This window comes from Eretmochelys imbricata, chromosome 2, assembly GCF_965152235.1.
Source record: "Eretmochelys imbricata isolate rEreImb1 chromosome 2, rEreImb1.hap1, whole genome shotgun sequence".
NCBI lineage: Eukaryota > Metazoa > Chordata > Testudines > Cheloniidae > Eretmochelys > Eretmochelys imbricata.
In genome coordinates, this window is record NC_135573.1 from 148,259,158 (window position 1) to 148,280,295 (window position 21,138).

The 21,138-nt window shown below is 41.3% G+C and overlaps 1 protein-coding gene across 3 annotated transcripts in view; it reads right to left on the reverse strand.

The window, feature by feature from the left end:
* The window catches only part of CLPTM1L (CLPTM1 like), a 127,793-nt gene extending 106,911 nt beyond the window's left edge, over positions 1-20,882 (reverse strand). For all 3 annotated transcript variants that reach the window (XM_077810838.1, XM_077810836.1, XM_077810835.1), the window contains exons 1-4: positions 20,565-20,882; positions 8,749-8,849; positions 6,511-6,700; positions 2,647-2,792 (exon numbers count right to left, since the gene is read on the reverse strand). In XM_077810838.1, coding sequence (XP_077666964.1) covers positions 2,647-2,792; positions 6,511-6,700; positions 8,749-8,849; positions 20,565-20,756 — 629 coding nt within the window. In that variant the 5' untranslated portion in view covers positions 20,757-20,882. The remainder of the gene's footprint in view (positions 1-2,646; positions 2,793-6,510; positions 6,701-8,748; positions 8,850-20,564) is intronic.
* Between the last annotated feature and the right edge of the window lie 256 nt (positions 20,883-21,138).

The window sequence follows — 21,138 nt, forward strand, 5'->3', positions numbered from 1 at the left end:
TGGAAAGGAGACTGTGGGTAAAAGAAACTACCTGGGACAAAGACTATCTTGCTAGACTAAGTTTTAGACTTTTAGATGTGCGTTTCCACTTTTATTTTCTTGTAACCATTTCTACCTTTATCTCTTTTACTTAGTAACACCCGATCTATGCCCGTGTTAATAAACTTGTTTTACTTTTAGTATAAACCAATTAGTGATCTGTTTGAAGTGAAGGGTGTATTTAAATTAATAAGCTCTGATGTACTGACCAACAGAGCAGCAAATTTTAATTACCCTCTGTGAATGCACCATGGTAGCAGCTGTGCACTGCAGAGAAACTTCTCTCAGGAGACTGGGGGCTGGAGCGCACAGATTGCTACCTTCTAATTTTTGAAAACCAGACCTCTCTGCCCCACCTCTTCCCCCTGAGGCCTCCCTGCCCGCCCCACTTCTTCCCCCAAGGGTACCATCCCTGCCCTGCCTTTTCCCTCGAGGCCTTATCCCCCACTCGCTCCTCTCCTCCTCCCCCTTCCTTGTCACTTGACCCTCTCCACCTCCCTCTGCTGTGGGGCTGGAGCTGCAGTTTGACGTGGAGCCTGCTGCCTGCCTGGTCACAAGATGCAGACAGGAGGTGGCCCCAGCTGAGCAGGGGCTGGCCCAGGTTGATGACGCACCACCTCACCCCCACCCACACATAGTAACCAGACTTGATGTCAGGTCAGTACATCTGACTGGACAGTCCAGTCAAAAACCAGACACCTGACAACCCGATGGTTTGGGATGGGAGAGCCTTAAGAAGTTTTCTGGTGAGGAAGACGGATTACTGTGACAGGCAGCTGACCAGTCTTGTTGCTAGCAAAGCTAACTCTTGCTGAGGCAGAGAGTTTATATAGTGCTCACAGCTCTGGATATCCCCAGCAGCATGTTACAATCATAAATCAACAGCACATTTAAGGAACACTCATTTATTACCTTCCCATCTCAAAACAGATGTAGCACAAAGGTGCAGAGAAAATGCCTGAGCGTGCAAAAATCTACCATATGAGACATTATTTTATTTTTTAAAATTATGAATATTTTGTTTTGAGAGGAGCTGTATAAGTAAAGAATTAGATTGATAATGTTAACCTTTCAGGGCATTAAATGCCAAATGGTTTCTGTGCAACCTTAATTCTGCCCCCTTGTAGAAATTATGATCCAATTTTAACTATACAATCACACGTTAACATTCCTGACTCATGCCCTGTGTATTGTTCTGACACAGAAACCTAGTGACAAACAACTGACCTAAAACTTGACTAACTCACTACACTATACAGGTCTTGCAGGATATTTATCCATGAAGAACAGCATATAAGAAAGCTCATAACTTGCAAAGATTTATAATCATTGCAATATGTACATACGGGTAACAAATAAGGAATAGTATAATTATGTTAAAATTATGCTTTATGGACTCTGAATGGAAGTGAGTCACCAGGGGACATTTCTTGGTGATGGCCCATTCAAACAGGAGGGAATTCACGGTCACTCTGTCCTGCTTAGCTGGTGATGAGATACAAGGATCAATGGTCTAGCCTTGCTCCATCCAAGACTTTCAATAGAAAACTATCCGAGACAAATGCAAACAATCAAAATCACTTGGAGATAAAAAAGGAACATTACAACAGTCAGGGAATCACACTACCTATGAATAAATACAAGAGATTGATTCAGAATAACAGAGAGTGGAGGGGAGAGGGGGAAGCACTGTGTCTCCATTCACTGAGGAGACATCTTGAGAGCAGGGATGTTCTCATGAAAAATTGGACCCTGGCTCCTGTGAAGCCAGCCACCACTGCAATAGACTGAATTGTGCAGTGGGGTGGAGGGACCTACTTTATTAGATAGAAAAGGAAACTATTAATAAACATTGACCCAGGTTCTCTTTTTATGATTTTGTTTTAAATTGTAACTACTAGAAATGAGAAGGTGATGGAAACAAATAGAAATTCTTTTCTTTCTTATAATCAAACAGAAGGTTTATTTAATTGTTCATGAGTCCTATGTGATTTTACAGGAGCAGTGATTAAAGGAAAACTGGGATACACTGCACCTTTGGGAGCAGAGGATTTGGGATTTCTGTGAGTAGCTGGTCTTGAGGCTGGAGCTGTTCAAAGGGACTGAGGTATTGGAGTGCATGTATTGTTAGCCTGCAAGGCAGATAGAGTTTGCATAGCTCACAGGAGCGTGCTTGAGTGGCTGAAAGGCTGGTGGTGGTCCGGCAATGACACCCCACCACCGTACACAAGACTCTCTCTTGCTGGAGGTGAAACCCCTGAAAACCATCACAATTGTTTAATCTTTGCACTGAATGAGATATGTTTCTATGGAAACAGGATGTGATTATGCAATTAAAGAATATATCATACATAAGCACAAGGGGGCCACAATTAAGATGTGGTGCAATCTTGGGTCAAAGTGTAAGGGCTACTACTATTTAAATATTGCTCATTGTGATTGCTGAAGTTTAAGTCTGATGTTAAAATATCCATTTCCCAACAATGAGTTCTGTGATTTTAAACTATACAACTTTAATGTTTCACTCAGAGGTTATTTAAAAGGAGAAATTAGTCCTATAAACTGAATATCTCTAAGTCTAACAAAACAAAATCTTTGTAAACTTACATCTTCATGTATCGGTGAACATCAGCAGGGAGAGAGGATCCATCAAAAACAAAATCTTCCACCATAACATTTAGAGTCAACCTTGACCTCCAGTGTGAGACAGGTTCATCTAAGGCATTGGTCTGTTTCTTTTCTGCTTCTATTTGCTTTTAAATAAAAAGGAAACAAGAATAATGCTGTACACATTAAATGCAAATTTTAGGGGAAAAAAAAACAATAAAAGTCACTTGAGCCCTGGATTACAATTAGCTACACCAGAAACATGAACATGTGGAAAATTAGCATTAGTTCAGCTTGGACCAGACATCATATCAATATTTTTCTAACTGTGCTGGAATGAATCCTGTGCCTATTGCTATTTGAAACTAAAACTGAAAAACATATATGCTTAGAAAAGAGGAAATACTGTACAACTCTGATTCAAGATAAACTTTTAAAAATTTGAAGCCAGTTCAGAAAAAAGTTAATTAAAAAAAACTGACTTTCTGATTACTCTCCATGCCCCATTTGAAACAGCCAGAACACTGACATCTGCTTGCTCTATATAAGGATTTGGGATCGTGGAGGTAACACTACTTGCACTGAGTTTGTGCTGTCTCAACACCACATTCATGTGATATTTGTAAAAAGATCTCAGCTTCCATTAGGAAAGAAAAAAATCTGATCACTTGTTAACAAGCAACTAAGACTTCAGAACTGGGTGTGTGTGTCCCCCGCCCCCCACAAAAAAGATAACCAATATTCCAGCTGATTTTTCATTCTCTCAAGTAAATTAAAGAGATACAGTTGCCATTCCACTTGTTTTGCTTTGGATCATTATGCAAGACTCTCAGTCCTTCCTCCATTAATGCTTTCTTTTTTTGTTGTTGAATACTTGCTACGATTTGTTTTCTTCTGGCCCACTTTCAAGCCCGTGAACAGCAGACTAACGGAGCTGGAAAGAGTCTACACTTTGGCTAGGTCACTAACATCTGAATCAAGTTCTGGATTTTGCTTTGCTACACGTGTGGAATTGCTTAGATGAAGTTCATTGTGCAAAATCCACATGGCTGCTATTGCAATGCTACAGGTCAAAACAAATTCCCACCAAAATCAATACATCCTTAAAAGATGTATTGCTTTCTGGCCTGACCCAGAAGTTCAAACACACCATCGCCAAGTGTGGGGGTTTTTTGTTTGTTTGTTTTTTTTAACATAATGGCCAGGATTGTCTTTCATGCTGTAAGTTTCAGTACGGTATATTTTAGTTTTTGCAAAGACTCCCTGTTCAAAAAGGACTTCAATCACAAGTGCATTTTAAGTCCATCATGAAACACACTGTACCCACAAAATATGCCTGTCCTTTTTCCTTAAGAACAATAACTCAGGCGGTTGAACATGGACGGCAGGTATAATAGGCCAGGGGAGGCTAAGCCTCCCCAAACAGGATATTGCACTCCTCCCTTTGGGGGCGTGCTGGCCTGCCACCTTTATAGCACTGCCGCTGAAAGGGTGCTTGGGCCGTGGCCCCATCTGCACTGTTCCTCTTCCCCTGAGGCACTGCCCTCACTCTGCCTCTTCCCTGAAGTCCCTCCCCACCAGCCACTCATGCCTCTCCAGTGCGAGCAGCAGGGGGCCACCACTGGGGGACAGGGCAAAGTGGCGCTAGCGGCGGGCAGGGGAGGGGGAAAAGAGTAGCTATAAACCAGTATCCGTGGAGCTGCAGGGCTCTACTGGGAATCATGGCAGTGAAAGCATCAGCATCACAGGTTGCTGCTCCCAGGAACCAGCATCCCACACCAGCAGCTCCTTGAGCTTGGCTGTACTGCCCATAGCTCTGCCCTCTAGGGCGGGCAAAAGGCTAACCGGCAGCTGTTCCCTGTTGCACTACTGTGTGCAACTGGCTTGCACGCTCTTGGACAGGAGTCCCTTCCATGCAGCGCTCTGCATCTCTTGCCCGGAGGTGTGCGAGCCGCTTGCACACATTACTCAACCAGGGACAGCTGCTGGTGAGCCTGGTGCCCACCCCAGTGGCCAGGGCTGGGAATAGTACAGCTACGCCAGAGAAGCTGCCCATGCAGGAGCTGGCTAGGATTGCCAGGCATCCGGTTTTTGACTGGAATACCTGGTCAAAAAGGGACCCTGGCAGCTCTAGTCAGCACCGCCAACCGGGCCATTAGAAGTCCGGTTGGCAGTGCAGCTGGGGCCCAGGGTTAAGGCAGCCTCCCTCTCATATGGTACATATGTCCAAATAGCTTGAAGGTATCAGTAAGAACTTGTTTTGTGGATTTACCCAGTAAAATTTGAAAATATTTTTCAAAATTACAGTGACGTTCTCCTTGGTTATAGCTGGCAAGGTTCACAACAACAACATGGGGAGTATCTTGCCTAAAGTAACCCTGTACGCAATTAGAACAGCCCATATTCACTGCTAAAACCATCTACAATCAGGCCAGCCAGTTCTAATTTGATGAATTCAGCCTTAATCCCCACAACTTCTGAAGGTATTTTTAGTTCCTGTGTGATGTCTCCCACTGTACCAGATTCCAAGTCTTCCACATTAAAGAGAATGATATTTCCAACACTTCACAAATCTCATTTACACCAACACTTTCATGGTTCTGCCAGCAAGCACAGTAATAAACCTAGCTTTCTGAGACTCTTCCTTACAGATCTTGTAAGTGCCTCTATAACATTTCAGTTCAGTTTGATTTAAGATTAAAAGGCTCTTTCCAGCCTGCAAACTATTCAAAACTTTATATGATCAGTAAACATGATTTGAATTTTAAATCAGGATTAAGCTAAGTGTCAAACTTTTGAATCTACTACAAAGTATAATAGTAGATTAAACTCACTTGCCGATGCAAATTTCGGTATCCCTCTTAAAATCAGATGTGATATACAGGAACAGCTGTTAAATTTACAGTAAGTATTGCTATACAGCTTACTTTGGCTTAGTTTGAAAATTCAACTGTGTTACTTGCTTTCTGGCAAAAATAACTGCCTTTGAACTACTTGACTGTAGCTGAAAACACCCAGGCCTAATCTCTCCCCTCCCCACACATTTCTAATCAGAGCACTGACATTCAAAAAGAGGATCAGCAAAGTTCTGCTCCTCCGTTCCAGTTCCTTCTGCTAAAGCAGTGGTTCTTAACCGTATCTATACCGTGACCTCATGTTACAGTAAACAGTTTCAGGATTCCCCTGTCCCCGTTCACAGAGAAAGGAAAAAAGGAAAGGCGTTTACAATCACCACGAATCTATTTGCAACCAAGTTGAGAACTCTCATCCTATGGCAGAGTTTCTCAAACTTTTCACATTGGCGACCCCTTATTCACAATCAAATTTGCACAATCACCCCCTTACATTTACTACAAAAGTAAAAAAATCTAATTTTAAGAATAAGCCTATACAATTTGAACACTCTCAATCTTTCAAAAAATACTTGATCTTGAAAGGTAAAGGTGTGTGAGGAGTGAGGGAGCGAGATTTTCTTTGCTTTTAGACTGTAATAAAATTTTCAAAGTCTTACAATCCCTAATTGCTTTTTGTGACACCCCATTCACCCAGTCGTCAAGCTGATTAACAATGTCCAAAGGTGTTACCTGTATTGCTGATGTCAACTAGATCCATCCTCCGCCCTTGAGTCCCTTCTGCTCTGATCAGCCCTCCTTCTTCTGCCCACTCCTCTCTGACTGACCTAAATAATATTTTCTAGTTCATAAATGTTACCCCGCACCTGCCCTTACTATTTTAAAAAGTCATTTGATATTTTATTTAGTTTTTTCATTTAAGAAACCTACTTTATGTCTATCTTGACATGATAAGAAAGATGTTTTCACATACTCTTTTTATGCCTTTTTACCATCAAGGAAAAAAGCCTACCTGGGTGGTGGATTCTCCAGTGATAAGATTAACTTCTTCTGGTTTAGGGACCATGTATGTTGTCAGAGGACTTACTATATGCACCTGTTTGCCATCGTGCCAAGGTAAAATGCCAGCATGGTGAAGAAATATGTATGCATAGAGTGTGCCATTATTTCGAGTTTTCTTTGGTACAGACACATTGACTGTTCTAAAATACAAAATACAAATTATAAAATAGCATAGTGATGTCAATTATAAATACAGAGTTCTTGTAACTTTTAAATGCTATACTAGAACTTGCTTTAAAAAAGTATTTAGAAAGGGTGAACCAAAAAAATGAATTTCATCATCATGTAACAAACAAACCTTCAGCAAAATGTATTCAGTTTAAAATCACTAACTTATCTGTTGGCAAGTACTTAGTGACAATGAAATTCCTCTTCAACCACGGTAAATTACAAACAAAGAACTCTGGAAAGAGTGTAGCAAGAAAAAGCACGTTTTCATTTTGTATGAGCTGTGAATGCTTAATTTTTCTTTTCTTTGACAAGCTATAAAATTTTGCTATAAAATTACTCCCAATTACTACTGAAGTTGTATGGCTTAAAGTGCCACACAACATAACCATTATAAAAAGTGACAGCGAATTACGAACTAATTTGAAGTTCTAAACAATTCAATGTATTGTCAAGCTATTCTATCTCACTTCTTCAGATTCCCCAAGAACGAATTTTATATATTTCTGTAACTTTGTCAGTGTCAGACAATGAAGCTTTCAACTCAGAGTAATAGTAATATCAGTGTGTTTAAATGCAGAAAAGCTATTCTTGCTTTATCTTGGATTACATAGTCCCAGCTGTATTTCTGTTAATTCTACCGGAGACTAGCTCTGCACTGAACACTTCTATGGACCACAGAACCAAGTTACATCACAGTAAAGGAAACATATTTACTACCCATCTGAGCTGAAGCATAATATGACCAGAGATATAGGCTTTCCAATTAGCAGAGTTACAAGAAAAAAAATTGAAAACCTAGCAGAATCTGATATAGACAGCCTGCAAAATGGCAGGGTGTTTGCAGTTTTTTTGTTTGTTTTTTTTTAATTAAAAAGTGAAATAGGTTCTTTTAAACTAATGATTTGAAGTGGAATATTAACATAGTTCTAGAAAATTTAAATATAAAAAATTCATAACATTTTAAGTCATAAAAGCATGATTCTGCTCTGGAATAAAAAGGACATCTTCCTAGTTCATTGACGTTCCCTCATAAGTATACAGAGTCTTACCTGTACTTCAGCAACAAAGAATTAGTTTATATTACTCTGTTAGAAATGCAGAGCTAACACAGACATGGAAAAGTGAGTTGGTGATGTGCAAGCTAAAAACATAGCTTGACTTTCAGATTCTAGGCAAAGTTTGAAACACCAGCTGTTGCAAAGTCACCTGACATGTAAACTGAACAGATATGATACAGAAGTTATCGAAGGACATACCTGGATTTGCATTTCAATTTTAGTCACTATTCAGAGTAGAGCTATACTTTAAGGCATCTTGTAAAATATTTACTTAAGTTGCTGGAAACAGTTGTTTTAAATACTGGCAGCACAATCCAAACTATCCAAGTACCTTAAACATTTGGTACATTATAGACCACTGAATCTGCACAGTATAGTTAAAGAGACATTAAAGTTGGTAAAACTTGAGGTCCAGAGCAGGGGACTAGGCTACAAGGTTCCCAGACTGTAATAAAGGCAAAATAAATAAAAAGAATACATGAAGCCCATCAGTGGGGCCAGAGTGGATTACATTTCTTCGTTTCCCTTTATTTTTAAATGAATTGGAGATGTCAAGAGATTATAAAATATTAAGGTATTATAAAAATGAAAAACTAATATACAGTCAAAAACAAGATGAGTTTCAAACTGCTATTGATACAACATTGTTTGAAGTACATGTATTTCCAGTACAGCAGCACTTCATTCTCAACTTTAGACTAAATTTGCAATAAGGCCTGACATTTTGACAGACTTAAAATTAAAACTTTTATTTACTATTATTTTCTTTTAAATAAAGCCTGAATTTCTATATGTTGTACACTGCCTTAGCTTTGATAGTGGAAAATCCAAACAGAGTGAAAACACTGTATTGTATGGTAGATCTACCTTAATTTACTGGCACTAACATGCATCACATACCTATTAGATACAATAATTTTGTAGGAATGCTAAAGAACTTCATAATAATAATACTTTACCTTTCAAATCTGGACTCAATATCAAAATCCTCCACATTCAATATCAGATCTATATTATTCTCAGCACCAATGTTTGACCGTGTGGTAGTGTATACACTTAACTGAAATAAAAAGGATAAAACAATCAGTGCATGGACAAAGAACTGTTTGTTCCATGCTAGTAAGGGCATGTTCCATCTCTCTAACAAAGCTGTCCTCAGTTCGCCCATATCAGGTGGCATAATCATCATCACAGGAAAATAAAGAAGGGAAGAGACCTGATCCACTGAGAAAAATAAATTATAAAACATTTCCAAATAAATATACATATGACTTGACCACCACTGATCATTTCAGGAATAATACAAGAATACCAGCAAAATATCTGTGGGGAAGAGAGGCTAGAAATTGAATACATACCATACAATAAAACATTAACAACTTTTTGGAAGTTTTTTTTTTTTTTTTTTTAAGGTGACAAAAACAAATACTGTCACCTTCTAAAGAGGGATCCTATTAGCAAGAAAAACTGCTAAGATGGACCGATGCATAGGGCCTAGGGCAGTTGTTTTCAAACTTTTTTTTTCTGGAGACCCAGTTGAAGAAACCCACAACCCAGCGGAGCTGGGGATGAGGGGTTTCAGTGTAGGAGGGGCTCTTGAGGGGCTCAGGGCTGGAGCAGGGGTTTGGGATGCAGGAGGGGGTCAGGGCTCTGAGCTGGGAGTGCAGGCTATGGGGTGGGGCCAGGGATGAGGGGTCTGGAGTGCAGGAAGGGGCTCTGCGTTTTGGGGGGGCTCATGGCTAGGGCAGGGGGTTGGGGTGTGGGAGGGGGTCAGGGCTCTGGGCTGGGAGTGCAGGCTCTGGGGTGTGGATGAGGGGTTTGGGGTGCAGGGCTCTAGGTTTGTGGGGGTTCAGGGCTGGGGATTTGGGCACGGGCTTACCTCAGGCGACTCCCGGTCAGTGGCGTTGCTAAGGCAGTCTTCCTGTCTGTCCTGGCATCGCAGACCGCACCCCAGAAACAGCCAATGGAAACTTCCGGGGCGCAGCACGGTGTCAGAACAGGTAGAGACTAGCCTGCCTTAGCCGGGCAGCACCGGCAACGGACTTTTAACGGCCCTGTTGGCGGAGCTGACCAGAGCTGCCGCGACCCAGTGCCTTACATTTCACGACCAAGTACTGGGTTGCGACCCGCAGTTTGAAAACCACAGGCCGAGGGGCAGTCCTCTGGGAGGACCAGACAGATGCCTTCTCCCCCAAATTGAAAGGCATTTCACATTAAATCAGGTGAATTATCAGGCTGTGCACCACTTACTGCTGCTATAGGTGAAATATAAAGCCTACTACAGCTAACAGTTACTCCATTAGTCAAGTGTTAGAGGTCTGTGCTGTAGATCTAAAGGTTCCAACCCTTCTGGGCTCCATGGTTCCATCTGATTTTTTTTTCTAGATTGCTTTTTTAAAAAATTGGGAAACAACAAAACACATTTAAAGAAAAAGAAGGTTGCAAAATTAAACACACTAAATTTAAGAAATGCCAGAATTAATGTTGCCTGTGCATCTTTAATTCAGTCCCCCTGTGCTTGTGTATGCACTATGATACAATCTTAAATCACATGATCACATGCTACTCTTTCTATAGAAGAATAAGACTAATACCCAGCTCTAATATATTACTTTTCATCAATAGCTTTCAAAGCACTTTACAAAGGATGCCAGTAACATTATCCATATTTACTGAGGGAGAAACTGAGTCACAGAGAGCTGAAGTGACTTGTCCAAGGTCACCCAACAAGCCAAGTGCAGAGAGAGAAAGAGAACATGGGTTTCCTGAATACAAGTCCAGTGCTCTAAGCATAAGGCCACACTGACTCCCCAGAACCCTTTTCTCATTCTGTACACAGGTTGGACTATGCTCAAGGAATGAATGAGGGCTTTGTAGCAAATGAAGTTATCATCTTGTGAATAAATTGAACAACGGTCTTGTCAAGCTTGAACGAAATAAAAAAATTGCAAACGTTAGGCCTCAAACTTCCATATACTTCAAAATGTAAGCCTTGCAAAAATAAAGCTTACGCTTTTGGTCAGGACACGCTGCTACCAGATAGCAATATCTGCTGACTCCTGTGTACTTATTAACCCCAAATTACCACAATCAAGATCTAATTGGCTACTGAAAATAAATAGGCCTCAATTATACGAACAACTAACAATTGGACATAAAAATTAAATAGTAGTTCTTGCTTATTTTATATGGACACCACTTAACCTCATTACATCTGTGTTGGGTGGTGGGAAGTAGCATACATCCCGGGGTGAATTAGGTCCCCGAAGCGTGCCTCCTTCTTCCTTCATCTCTGCAGGGTGTTAGAAGTGGGATTGTAAAATCCGGGATGAGGGGACGCAGTCAGACACATAACCCGTCTGCCCTGAGACCCGTAAGCCTCTAAAGACTCTGCAACATAGTTCACCTTTTATGCCATTGTGCCATCCCTTTGATCTACAGTGATAATGTCAGTGTCAGCATAAGTTATAAAAATTGTCTTATGCTGGGGTTTATCTTGTCACTGTGAATTTACAATTCTCCCCAGGTATTAAGTTCTGTGGCAGGTCCACGACTGTATGGTTTTACTTCCCCCCATGGTATTTGATGATTAGCTAAATGAGTTTATGGTCCGATCCAGAATTAATTTCCACCTGGATTTTTTTCTCGCCTTTGTTTTTTGTTTGCTGTTGGAGTGATTTGTTATCTTCCTTAAAATGTAAAGTATTGCAAACTATAACCATGGCCGCTAAATGGTTAAGACAACATGCCACAAAATTGGTAGGACAAGTAACAGTAACAAGGAAGGAGTTACAAAAAAAATCAAAAGAAGCTACACAGCCCTGGAATGCTCCCACCCACCCTGCAGGATGGCAAGCAGCCCAAAGACAGCCATCACAAGAACAGAATAAAACACTGAAAACAGCTGCAAGGAACCTACAAAAAATACACGTGCCATCCCCTATTATAAATATTTTTGGTAAACAGCAGGCTTCAGGTAGCTACCCTGTGCCTGAAAAATGGGGACAGAAATGGAAAAAGGTGGCCTTAGCAAAATTAAAAGATGAAACTGAGTCCGCTGCATTGCAACCACCACCATATAATAAAAGCCAGGTTCTTGTTAAACTTAAACTGAGACCTAGATTGGTGCCTGTCAGAATGGAACAAGAAAGTGCACAAATGGAAAAAGTAGCACACAATACTTTCACTGAATTGGTAAATCAAATGAAGGAAAAAATGGAACAGTTCACAGAGCACATTAGGAGACAGGAGCTGCAACTCAATCCCAGGGAAGTGAATAAAAAAGAATTTCAAAGTAAAAAACCAAAATTAAGTGGGTTAACACCTAAAATTGATGCATTAAGATATGGAGTTGCCCCAAAACAGTTAACTACAGCAAAAAAGAGCACTCCTGCCATCCATTTGGCATGCACACAAAAGCAACAGACACTGGGGGAACATTCAGGTTTTACGAGAGCATGTAACTACCTCCACTCTCCTCTCAAAGACAGGATAAAAACCAGGGGTGCAGTTCCCAACTGCGCAGGTTCCCAACTATTTTGACCCACGGAACCACACTCCGCACTCAGATCTAAAAATATAACCTTCTTTCTAAAATATTTTTACATACTGTTTAAGTTTTGTCCTTTATATGCTTTCTCAGTTCGCTAAACTCACTGCTGCTGCCTGTACTTTCATCTCGCTACCTTCCTAGGTTGCTCTTCACCCCCCCCCCCACTTCCCCCACCTCTCCTCACTTTGGAGCTTTCTGTAAAAACTATAGATTTTAACTTTTAAAACAAAGAGACAGCCAAAGGAAAAAGCAATTGAAAACAAAACAAAAAGAGAAAACAAGGTAAAAACTTTACATAAATCCAGTAAATCAATCATTTTAACCCTTCAGGAATGCATCAGCTGGAATTATTCCTAATTTTCTTAAAGATATGGTTGCCAAATGCAAAAATGCACACTTTTCTTATTTCCATATAGCAAAGTTTTAAAATAATGTTAAATATGAAGTAATAAAAAATGCCTTAAGTTACTAAATTAATACAGCAAAGTTTGCAAGTAATAATATGATTTTTTATAAATTTTTATTAAAAGTTTTAAACAACAAGGTAATAACTTGCTTATTTAGATGTTTAACCCTTTTGTTTATTTTGTATTTTTGTTTGCCTTATTTTGTATAGTTATAAATAGAATTCTGGTACCATTTGTTTTAATTGTAAGTTTGTCCTGTGTGTCATGTGTGTTGTATGTTGTGTATCACGTGACTATTTTTTATTATTTTTATTTTGTTGCAACAAAAGTCAATTTTATACCCTTTTAAAAATATATGTATATGTGGTACCACACTATTTTAAGATCATGGTTGGGGTATAATCATAGCATTATTAGCACCAATTTTTTTGTGCAAAGTTCAAAAAGGTTTCAGTTACAACTATATGTACATATATTTCTGTCTCAACAAATAATGCAATTGCAAACAAAAGAATTCTCTTTTATCAACCACAGTTTCTGTTTTGTTTTTTAATTTTTTTAAAATTTGTTATTCAAAGAAAATATTTAAGGGGAAACCTCAACATTAAGGTAAAAATAACACTAACAAAATGTCAATTTCTTGTGTGGACTTTTTATAAACTTATTTGCACTTTTGAACATAGTTATAAGAATGTGATAGCAAAAATGTTTTAAAATAACAATTTATGGATAAAGTTAACCAAATAATTTCAACAGGTTTTCACCTTTGACTCCCAAACATAACAAAGCATCATAAAAGTTTAATACCCTCAAAGTATTTGCATTGACCTATATTTAAAATTTATTTTGGTTTAATTTTATAGTTGGTTTAATTTTATAAGCTTTTCTTTTGTTATGTTATGTTAATGGGAAGCAATAGTTGTTAAAGTTTGTGCTTCTAAACAGTTAACAAGAGTGAAGTTGGTATCACAAGAAAATTAACTCTAAAAGGCTTGTTAAAATTATGTTATTGACTCTTTTGCTGAAACAAAATGTTCAGCAAGGGAAAGCAATACACCTTCACATGGAAGTTTGTGAGCATTTATTTTAGCCGTTAAGAATTACATTTAGTATAAATATTAGTAATGCACCTCAAATGAAAATGAATGTCTATACAATTTCAAAAAGTATAGCTTGTGTTATAAAAGACTTGGTCCCTATTACATTGTAAACACATTAAATTAATCTGTGTATTAAATTTGGGCTACTAAAAAAAGTGTAAAAAACAAGAAAAAACAACCTTTATTATGTTAACTAACCAGCTATTTAAGTTGCATCCCACAGACTAAAGACACCAGAAGATATCACACCACAAAAATACCACCAGATGGTATCAGTATACAGTGAAGAAATACTGTATATTTTCCCAATAATCAAAAAAAGAAAAATGAAGTGCTTTATAAATAAAAGACTGGTCAAATACACCTCTATCTACTATATATGGACAATTAAGTTAACAATCAGCTAAAAACCACTAGCTGAACCAGGATAAATTGTCATTTAATTTCAACTTGGTTATTCTGTAAAAACAACTACTGTATTATTGCTGTACAACATTTACAACGTGCATAACCTTGCTCAACTGTTGAATCAGCAACAAATAAATGGCAGCAAACAACATAAAGGCAAGGAAAAAAACAAATTAGTAAAGAAATTAAGTTACACAGCAACTACAAATTGGGTAAACAAATTCCTAGTTAGTACCGTTCATAATTTGGGTTACTAACACTGCATCCTAACTAAGGCACATGTTATTCAAAACAACATGTTCAGTGTCTGCCCTATCAATTTTGTTCAGTGTCTGGGTACCAATACTAATCCTGACACAGCAATATTTGAGAAATTGGTTACTGTCCATTCAGTAGTTTTTGTGAAAAATAACATCCATAAAAACAACTGGATCGATGGCAACTACTGGTGTATCACGGGGCAATGCAATCCATGGAACAAAGAAGCTAGCAGTTCCTATTTCCTGCACAGTGAAGCCTACCAAAGGATGACAACCAGCAGTAAGGGTAATCAGTAACATAAATGGACAGTACTGTTGTCACTACACCAAATTTTTGTTTTACTTCTCATATACATAGCACTGTGGAACACATTATCACAATCCCTATTTCAGTATTTCAAAACACTCAGCCTACTAATACTAATGATATAAATGGTTACTGTAATTGCCCTAATAAAAGTGGGTTGCTATCTGCAGTACCACAAGGACCAAACTGCAACAACAAATTGAAAAAAAGTTGTTATGCTTGAATATAAAGTGCTGTTATATGTATACATACATACTATACATATATGCTTACATACACTACAAATATCTGTGCCATATCCATATTACGCATATATACTAATGATCTGGAAGTGCCTCTAAGGCTCAATCATACTATTACATTCCTCAGTCTAAGTCCTGGACCTAACATTCCCAGACCCACATATTCTTCTGGGATTGGTAGTCTGTCTTACCATACTTATTGCTGGAGCCTTAATATTTGCTTATATTCGCTATCTGTCCCGTTATAACGGAGTATACACAAGTGAATGTTATTGTTCCAAAGCCAGAAGTTTAGGCCTCGGGGGGATGTGAATAAATTGAACAACTGTCTTGTCAAGCTTGAACAAAATAAAAAAAATTGCAAATGTTAGGCCTCAAACTTCCGTATACTTCAAAATGTAAGCCTTACAAAAATAAAGCTTAAGCTTGTGGCTTGTGGTCAGGACACACTGCTACCAGATAGCAATATCTGCTGACTCCTGTGTACTTATCAACCCCAAATTACCCACAATCAAGATCTTGATTATTTTCAGTAGCCTTGATTCAAGGCTACTGAAAATAAATAAGCCTCAATTATATGAAAAACTAACAATTGGACATAAAAATTAAATACGCATTGATTATACAATTAGGGCAACCATATAAACAAAGTGGCCCACCCTGATTGGTTGGTCTGTTCTAAAACACGGCTATCAGACCAGATAAAAAGGATGAAGGCACGGGAGAGTGAGAGAGTGAGTGTGTGTTTTCAGTCATACCTGACCCACACCCCTTGAACCGAAGAGACGTGCACTTCTCGACTGTCTGTACCTGGCCAGTGCGGAAAGCAGCCGACTGAAAGGTAACGTATTTTTCAGACGAATGCAGGGTAAGTCTGGTCGCCTGAACCGAACTGATCATAGCCATATCGATACCATAGTATAAAGTCAATAGTAGGTAGCTGATGCATAATAGCTTTGCATGTATTTGTGCTTGTCTTTTAAGTAGTCCGAGCGGATGCATGTGGTGCGGTCGTTCATCAGCTTTATGTTGCCTTTGAAATAGTTTGTCACCAGGAATATAAAGCTGGTGAATAAGAGCCTTACTTATGCTTGTCTTCGGGGTTTTTATGATGACTTGCCAGGACCAGCATATGTAGAGTAATTCTTATTCAGTGCTGGTCTTTGGTTTTCCTTTTTCTGTTTTGTTTATGCTGTTCAAAAATTATTAAAAGCCTTTCTTGAGGAATAATTAGTAGTTCTTGCTTATTTTATATGGACACCACTTAACCTCATTACATCTGTGTTGGGTGGTGGGAAGTGTTAGGATATAGATATTCAGGCCTGTCTGTAAAGGCCTATACTCTAAGAATTTAGGTGTATTCTTATCACTTGGCTAGTGATAGAGGTATAAAAGAAAGAATCAAAATCACTGTCTGCTGGTGTAAGGGCCTTCTCTTACTGTGACAGTCTGAGGCCCTGTTCTTAGGCTAAGGCCTTTGGCTAAGCAGCAGAGGCAGCCATAAGCTGGGAAGCAAACAGTCACATCCTCACATTCCAAACTAGTCACACTGAAATAAGGTGCTATTCGGCTGTTAGGAATACAATCCTGTCCTGATAATTCGTATCACCTCCAGAGAAAGGGAAGTGCCTAGAAAATGTAAAAGGAAACTTAGTTTGATAGCATCCTGTCTGGCAAGAACTCACTTATCAATAGCTGCGATGTGAAATCCTCACTTCTGTGTTGTCTTGTCATTGTAGTTCCCACTTTGCTATTGTTTGTCTGTATAATCTCTGTCTGGTTCTGTGATTGTTCCTGTCTGCTGTATAATTAATTTTGCTGGGTGTAAACTAATTAAGGTGGTGGGATATAATTGGTTACATAATCATGTTACAATATGTTAGGATTGGTTAGATAAATTTCAGGAAAATGATTGGTTAAGGTATAGCTAAGCAGAACTCAAGTTTTACTATATAATCTGTAGTCAATGAGGAAGTGACTGGGTGTGGGTGTGGGTGGGGGTGGGCATGGGCATGTGGGTGAGGGAGATGGGAACAGGGAACGGGGGTAAAAAAATTGGAATCATGTTTTGCTAAAGGGGGAAATGGGAACAGGGAATGGGAGTAAGGAAGTTGGAATCATGTTTGGCTAAGGGTAGGAATGGGAACAGGGACACAGGTGTAAGGCTCTGTGGTGTCAGAGCTGGGAAGGAGGATACTAAGGAAGGAAACTGGAATCATGCTTGCTGGAAGTTCACCCCAATAAACATCGAATTATTTGCACCTTTGGACTTCGGGTATTGTTGCTCTCTGTTCATGCGAGAAGGACCAGGGAAGTAAGTGGGTGAAGGAATAAGCCCCCTAACAGGAAGTAGCCAACAGCCCGGGGTGAATTAGGGCCCTGAGGCGTGCCTCCTTCTTCCTTCATCTCCGCACATCTGTACAGCCTCTGTTTCACTGAAAGCTAAACAAATTCAGACTCGAAATAAGGTGTACATTTTTAATGGTGAGAGTAACTAACCATTGGAACAATTTACCAAAGATAGTCAGAGAGTCTCTATCACTGACAATTTTAAAATCAAAATTGGATGTTTTTCTAAAAGCTATGCTCTGGGAATTATTTTAGGGAAGTTCATGGCATGTGCTATACATGTCAGAATAGATCATCACGATAGTTCTTTCTGGCCCTGGCATCTTTGAATCTATTTGTTAAAGAACTTGAAAGAAGAACAGACAATAAAGGAGGGTCTCATGATTGAGACAGCTGGATTCTATACCTTCCTCTGCTATACAACTCCTATGCAATAAAAGGCAAGTTATTTAACCAAATTTAGCTAATTAGCAACTTGAATCATACAGATTTGCAGAAGTGCTGAGCACTCACAATTGCAAAACAAGTCAACTGGAATGGTGCTTTGAACATACGAAGTACAATCAAAAATATTAATTACTCTGAAAAATCAAGATCTTGATGTCTCAGATGAGGAACTCCAAATTAGCTGATACAGTGGAATCCCAATTATACAATCTAATTGGGCCAGATCAGATATCCAAAAATCCAGATAAACCAGAGAATGGGCAGCGGGACTCCAGCTGTCAGCCCCAGGTGATAGGGCTCTCGCTAACAGCAGGAGACCCAGCTGCTATCACTGCCGGGTGGCTGGTGGCTCAGCTAATATAGAGAGCTGGAAATGGAGGCTTGGTTAAATGGGGTTCTACTGTACTTCTGACAATTTTGTCCCTAATGTCTCTGTACATCAGCACAATGGAGAGAGTACATTCTGCTTAATAGCAACACAGACATTAACAACTTCCCACTGACGTAAGTGTTTTCCTACTGATTTTAAGGCTAATGGGATTTGGATCCTGGCACCAGGCATGCTACTTATTAAGAACACAGTTTGGAAGAAAGACCCCAGCTGCAGGCAGGTTTGCGTGGCTGCACCTGGGAAAGGAAGCACTAAGATGTGCCACCAGGGGTCAGCACTCTGCATGTCCCAATGCTTCCTTCTAAGGCTACAGCTCCACAAACCTGCCTACAGAAGCTAAGGGGCTGCAGGCCAGGCCGGAAGGCTATGGGCAGAGCATTCGTGGGAAGGGGGAGTTGCAGCCCAGATGCTGGAGCTGCACAGTACTTCCACTTGTAGAGCCCTGCGTGGATACACAAATGTGTATCCGCATCCGATCCATGATCTGCAAAAATTGTTGCCCGAGCAGCCCCCCACCCAGGGCACATGGAGGGACCCAGGCTTCCCACAGCTGCCAGTGTGGTTCTCCCCGACCGGGCTTCAGTCAGGGAGGAGGGTGGCTTGGAACCACAGTCTGGCCACAGTCAGAGTCAGGTGGGCAGCTGTGGGGAGCCACAATGGACCTTCCACCTGCCCTGGGCGTAGGGCCCAAGCAGCTCCCAGCCCCTGTCCCTGCTCCCCAGGCCCTCAGCCCAGGGCAGGTGGAGGATCTGCGACTGCCCGCTCTTACCATCAGAGTCCTGCACGGATACAAAATTTGCATCTGCATCCGTGCTGGTATCCGCAGAAATGGTCCACAGATATAAAGTGAAAAAGAGTACTTGTGGCACCTTAGAGACCAACCAATTTATCTGAGCATAAGCTTTCGTGAGCTACAGCTCACTTCATCGGATACATATATATATAAAGTGGATACCTGTGGATTTGCAGGGCTCTATCCACTTGTGTCCTGCTGGGGTACTGCAGCCAGGGAAGGAAGTGCTGGGATGTGCTCAGCCAGGACTCCTGGAAAGAGGACTCCTGTCTGTGGGCCTCAGTGCCTGCTAAAAAAGCCACACCATCCAGGTTGCAACTTCCAACCCTGCTGCTACTCTGCTCACAGGCACGTTTGGAGGCATACAGCCACGGATGGCACACTGCAGCGCTTTCTTTCCTGGCTGCCCAACTGCCTTCCGCTTACTGGCAAACACAGAATGGCCATTTTTTGCTGGCAATCGAAGGGATTGCTAATAAGACGAATCTACTATGCCACCACCTCATTAGAATGTCCTGAAGCTAAACTCATTAATGTTTGTGAAGCACTCATTATGGTCAGAGCACTACAGAAAAGCCCATGAGTAAATTAATAATTCTGTATTCAGTTCAAGGTTTAACCTGTGTGTAATAACGAAGGCCTAAAACCACATGAAATAGGGAAATATTGAACACTGCATATGAATAGCTAAGCCACTGAGTACCAACCCTACAATCTAGTGTGTGACACAGAGATCCTAAAGAAAACAAAGTGTATGATCACGTAATTAATGACTATCTTCTCAGTGCTTAACTTCACAACCCTATTATTATTTAAGTGTAAATGCTTTTTGCTAGACAATTCTGTATAAATACTTACGAGCATTCTCTCTCTTTTCTCCTAGCCTTGGCAATACTGGAAGGATGTTGGGGAAATACAAAATATAGGAACAAAGTTCTTCTAGTTTAATGAAATTATGCCTGCCTGGGCCACCTGCTCAATTTCTTTATTCGTTCTTCTCTCCAAACTACCGCTCATTCTCTTCAACTACGTATTATTTTATTCCTCAATTGCTCTTTCATAAATCTATTTTCTTTCAATACACAAGATCTCCCTTACATTCTTACATATTAGCCTCATTACTAAGCCGCTCTCGTTTCCATGGTATATTTTGTCTTCCACTTGCTGCTTATTCTCTTCTACACCACGTTGCTGTCCCCCGTTCCATTTCTCTCCCCGCCCCCAACAATGTTGGAAGCACAGATTATAAACTGCAAACAAAAACGGCTCTTGCCTGATGAACTTAGGGCCCGACCCCGTTAACTGCTGCAGAGCTAGTGCCCGTCAAGTACACGCCGGCAGAGACCTTAAGCTGCTCACAGCCAACGCGCTCACCCCTGCCGGAGCCCGCAGACCGGCCGACCAAGGAGAAGCTAACCAACTGCGGCCAGCAAAGCAGCGCCCGCAGGCGAGGGGCCGGGGGGCCACAGGCCGCCCCTCGGGCACGGGAAGGTGGGGGAGAGCCCAGCGCGCGTCTCACCTGCAGCTTGGGCCGGCGGGCCAGGTAGGGCCAGATGCAGCCCGCCGCGCCTCCCGCCCGCTCTTCCTTGGCCGGGCCCGGGGCGGGGCAGGGCCGCGTACAGACGATCCCGTACATCACCCAGCACGTGTGCGCCACGTACACCGCGAACACCCCCACCACCAGGCTGGTGAACGAGCTGCGGCTCAGCATTGCCCCGCCGCCACCGTCCGCGCAACCGCCGCGGGGGTCACCCGAGCCGCCCCTGGCCACACAACGCCGCCATCCTCCGCACCCAGCGCGCCCCCGGCACTGCCCAGCCCCCTCGCGAGTCACGACTTCCGAGAGACACCGGAAACACGTAACCTGCCTCTCCCCGCAAGAGGCCTGCCGGGAAAGGTGACAGCTTCCTGCTGGGAGGAGCGCCTCACCCCCACCAGCGTCAGCCCCGGCCCAAGTGCTGCTGACGCGCCCCGGGCCACCCGCCCAGTCACCCAGCGAGCTCGCGGAGCAGCGGCGGGGCCGCGCACGGCGCCGTGCCGGATCCCGCTGTAGCCGCTGCGGCGACAGCGTGACTGGACCAGGGTCTGCAGGG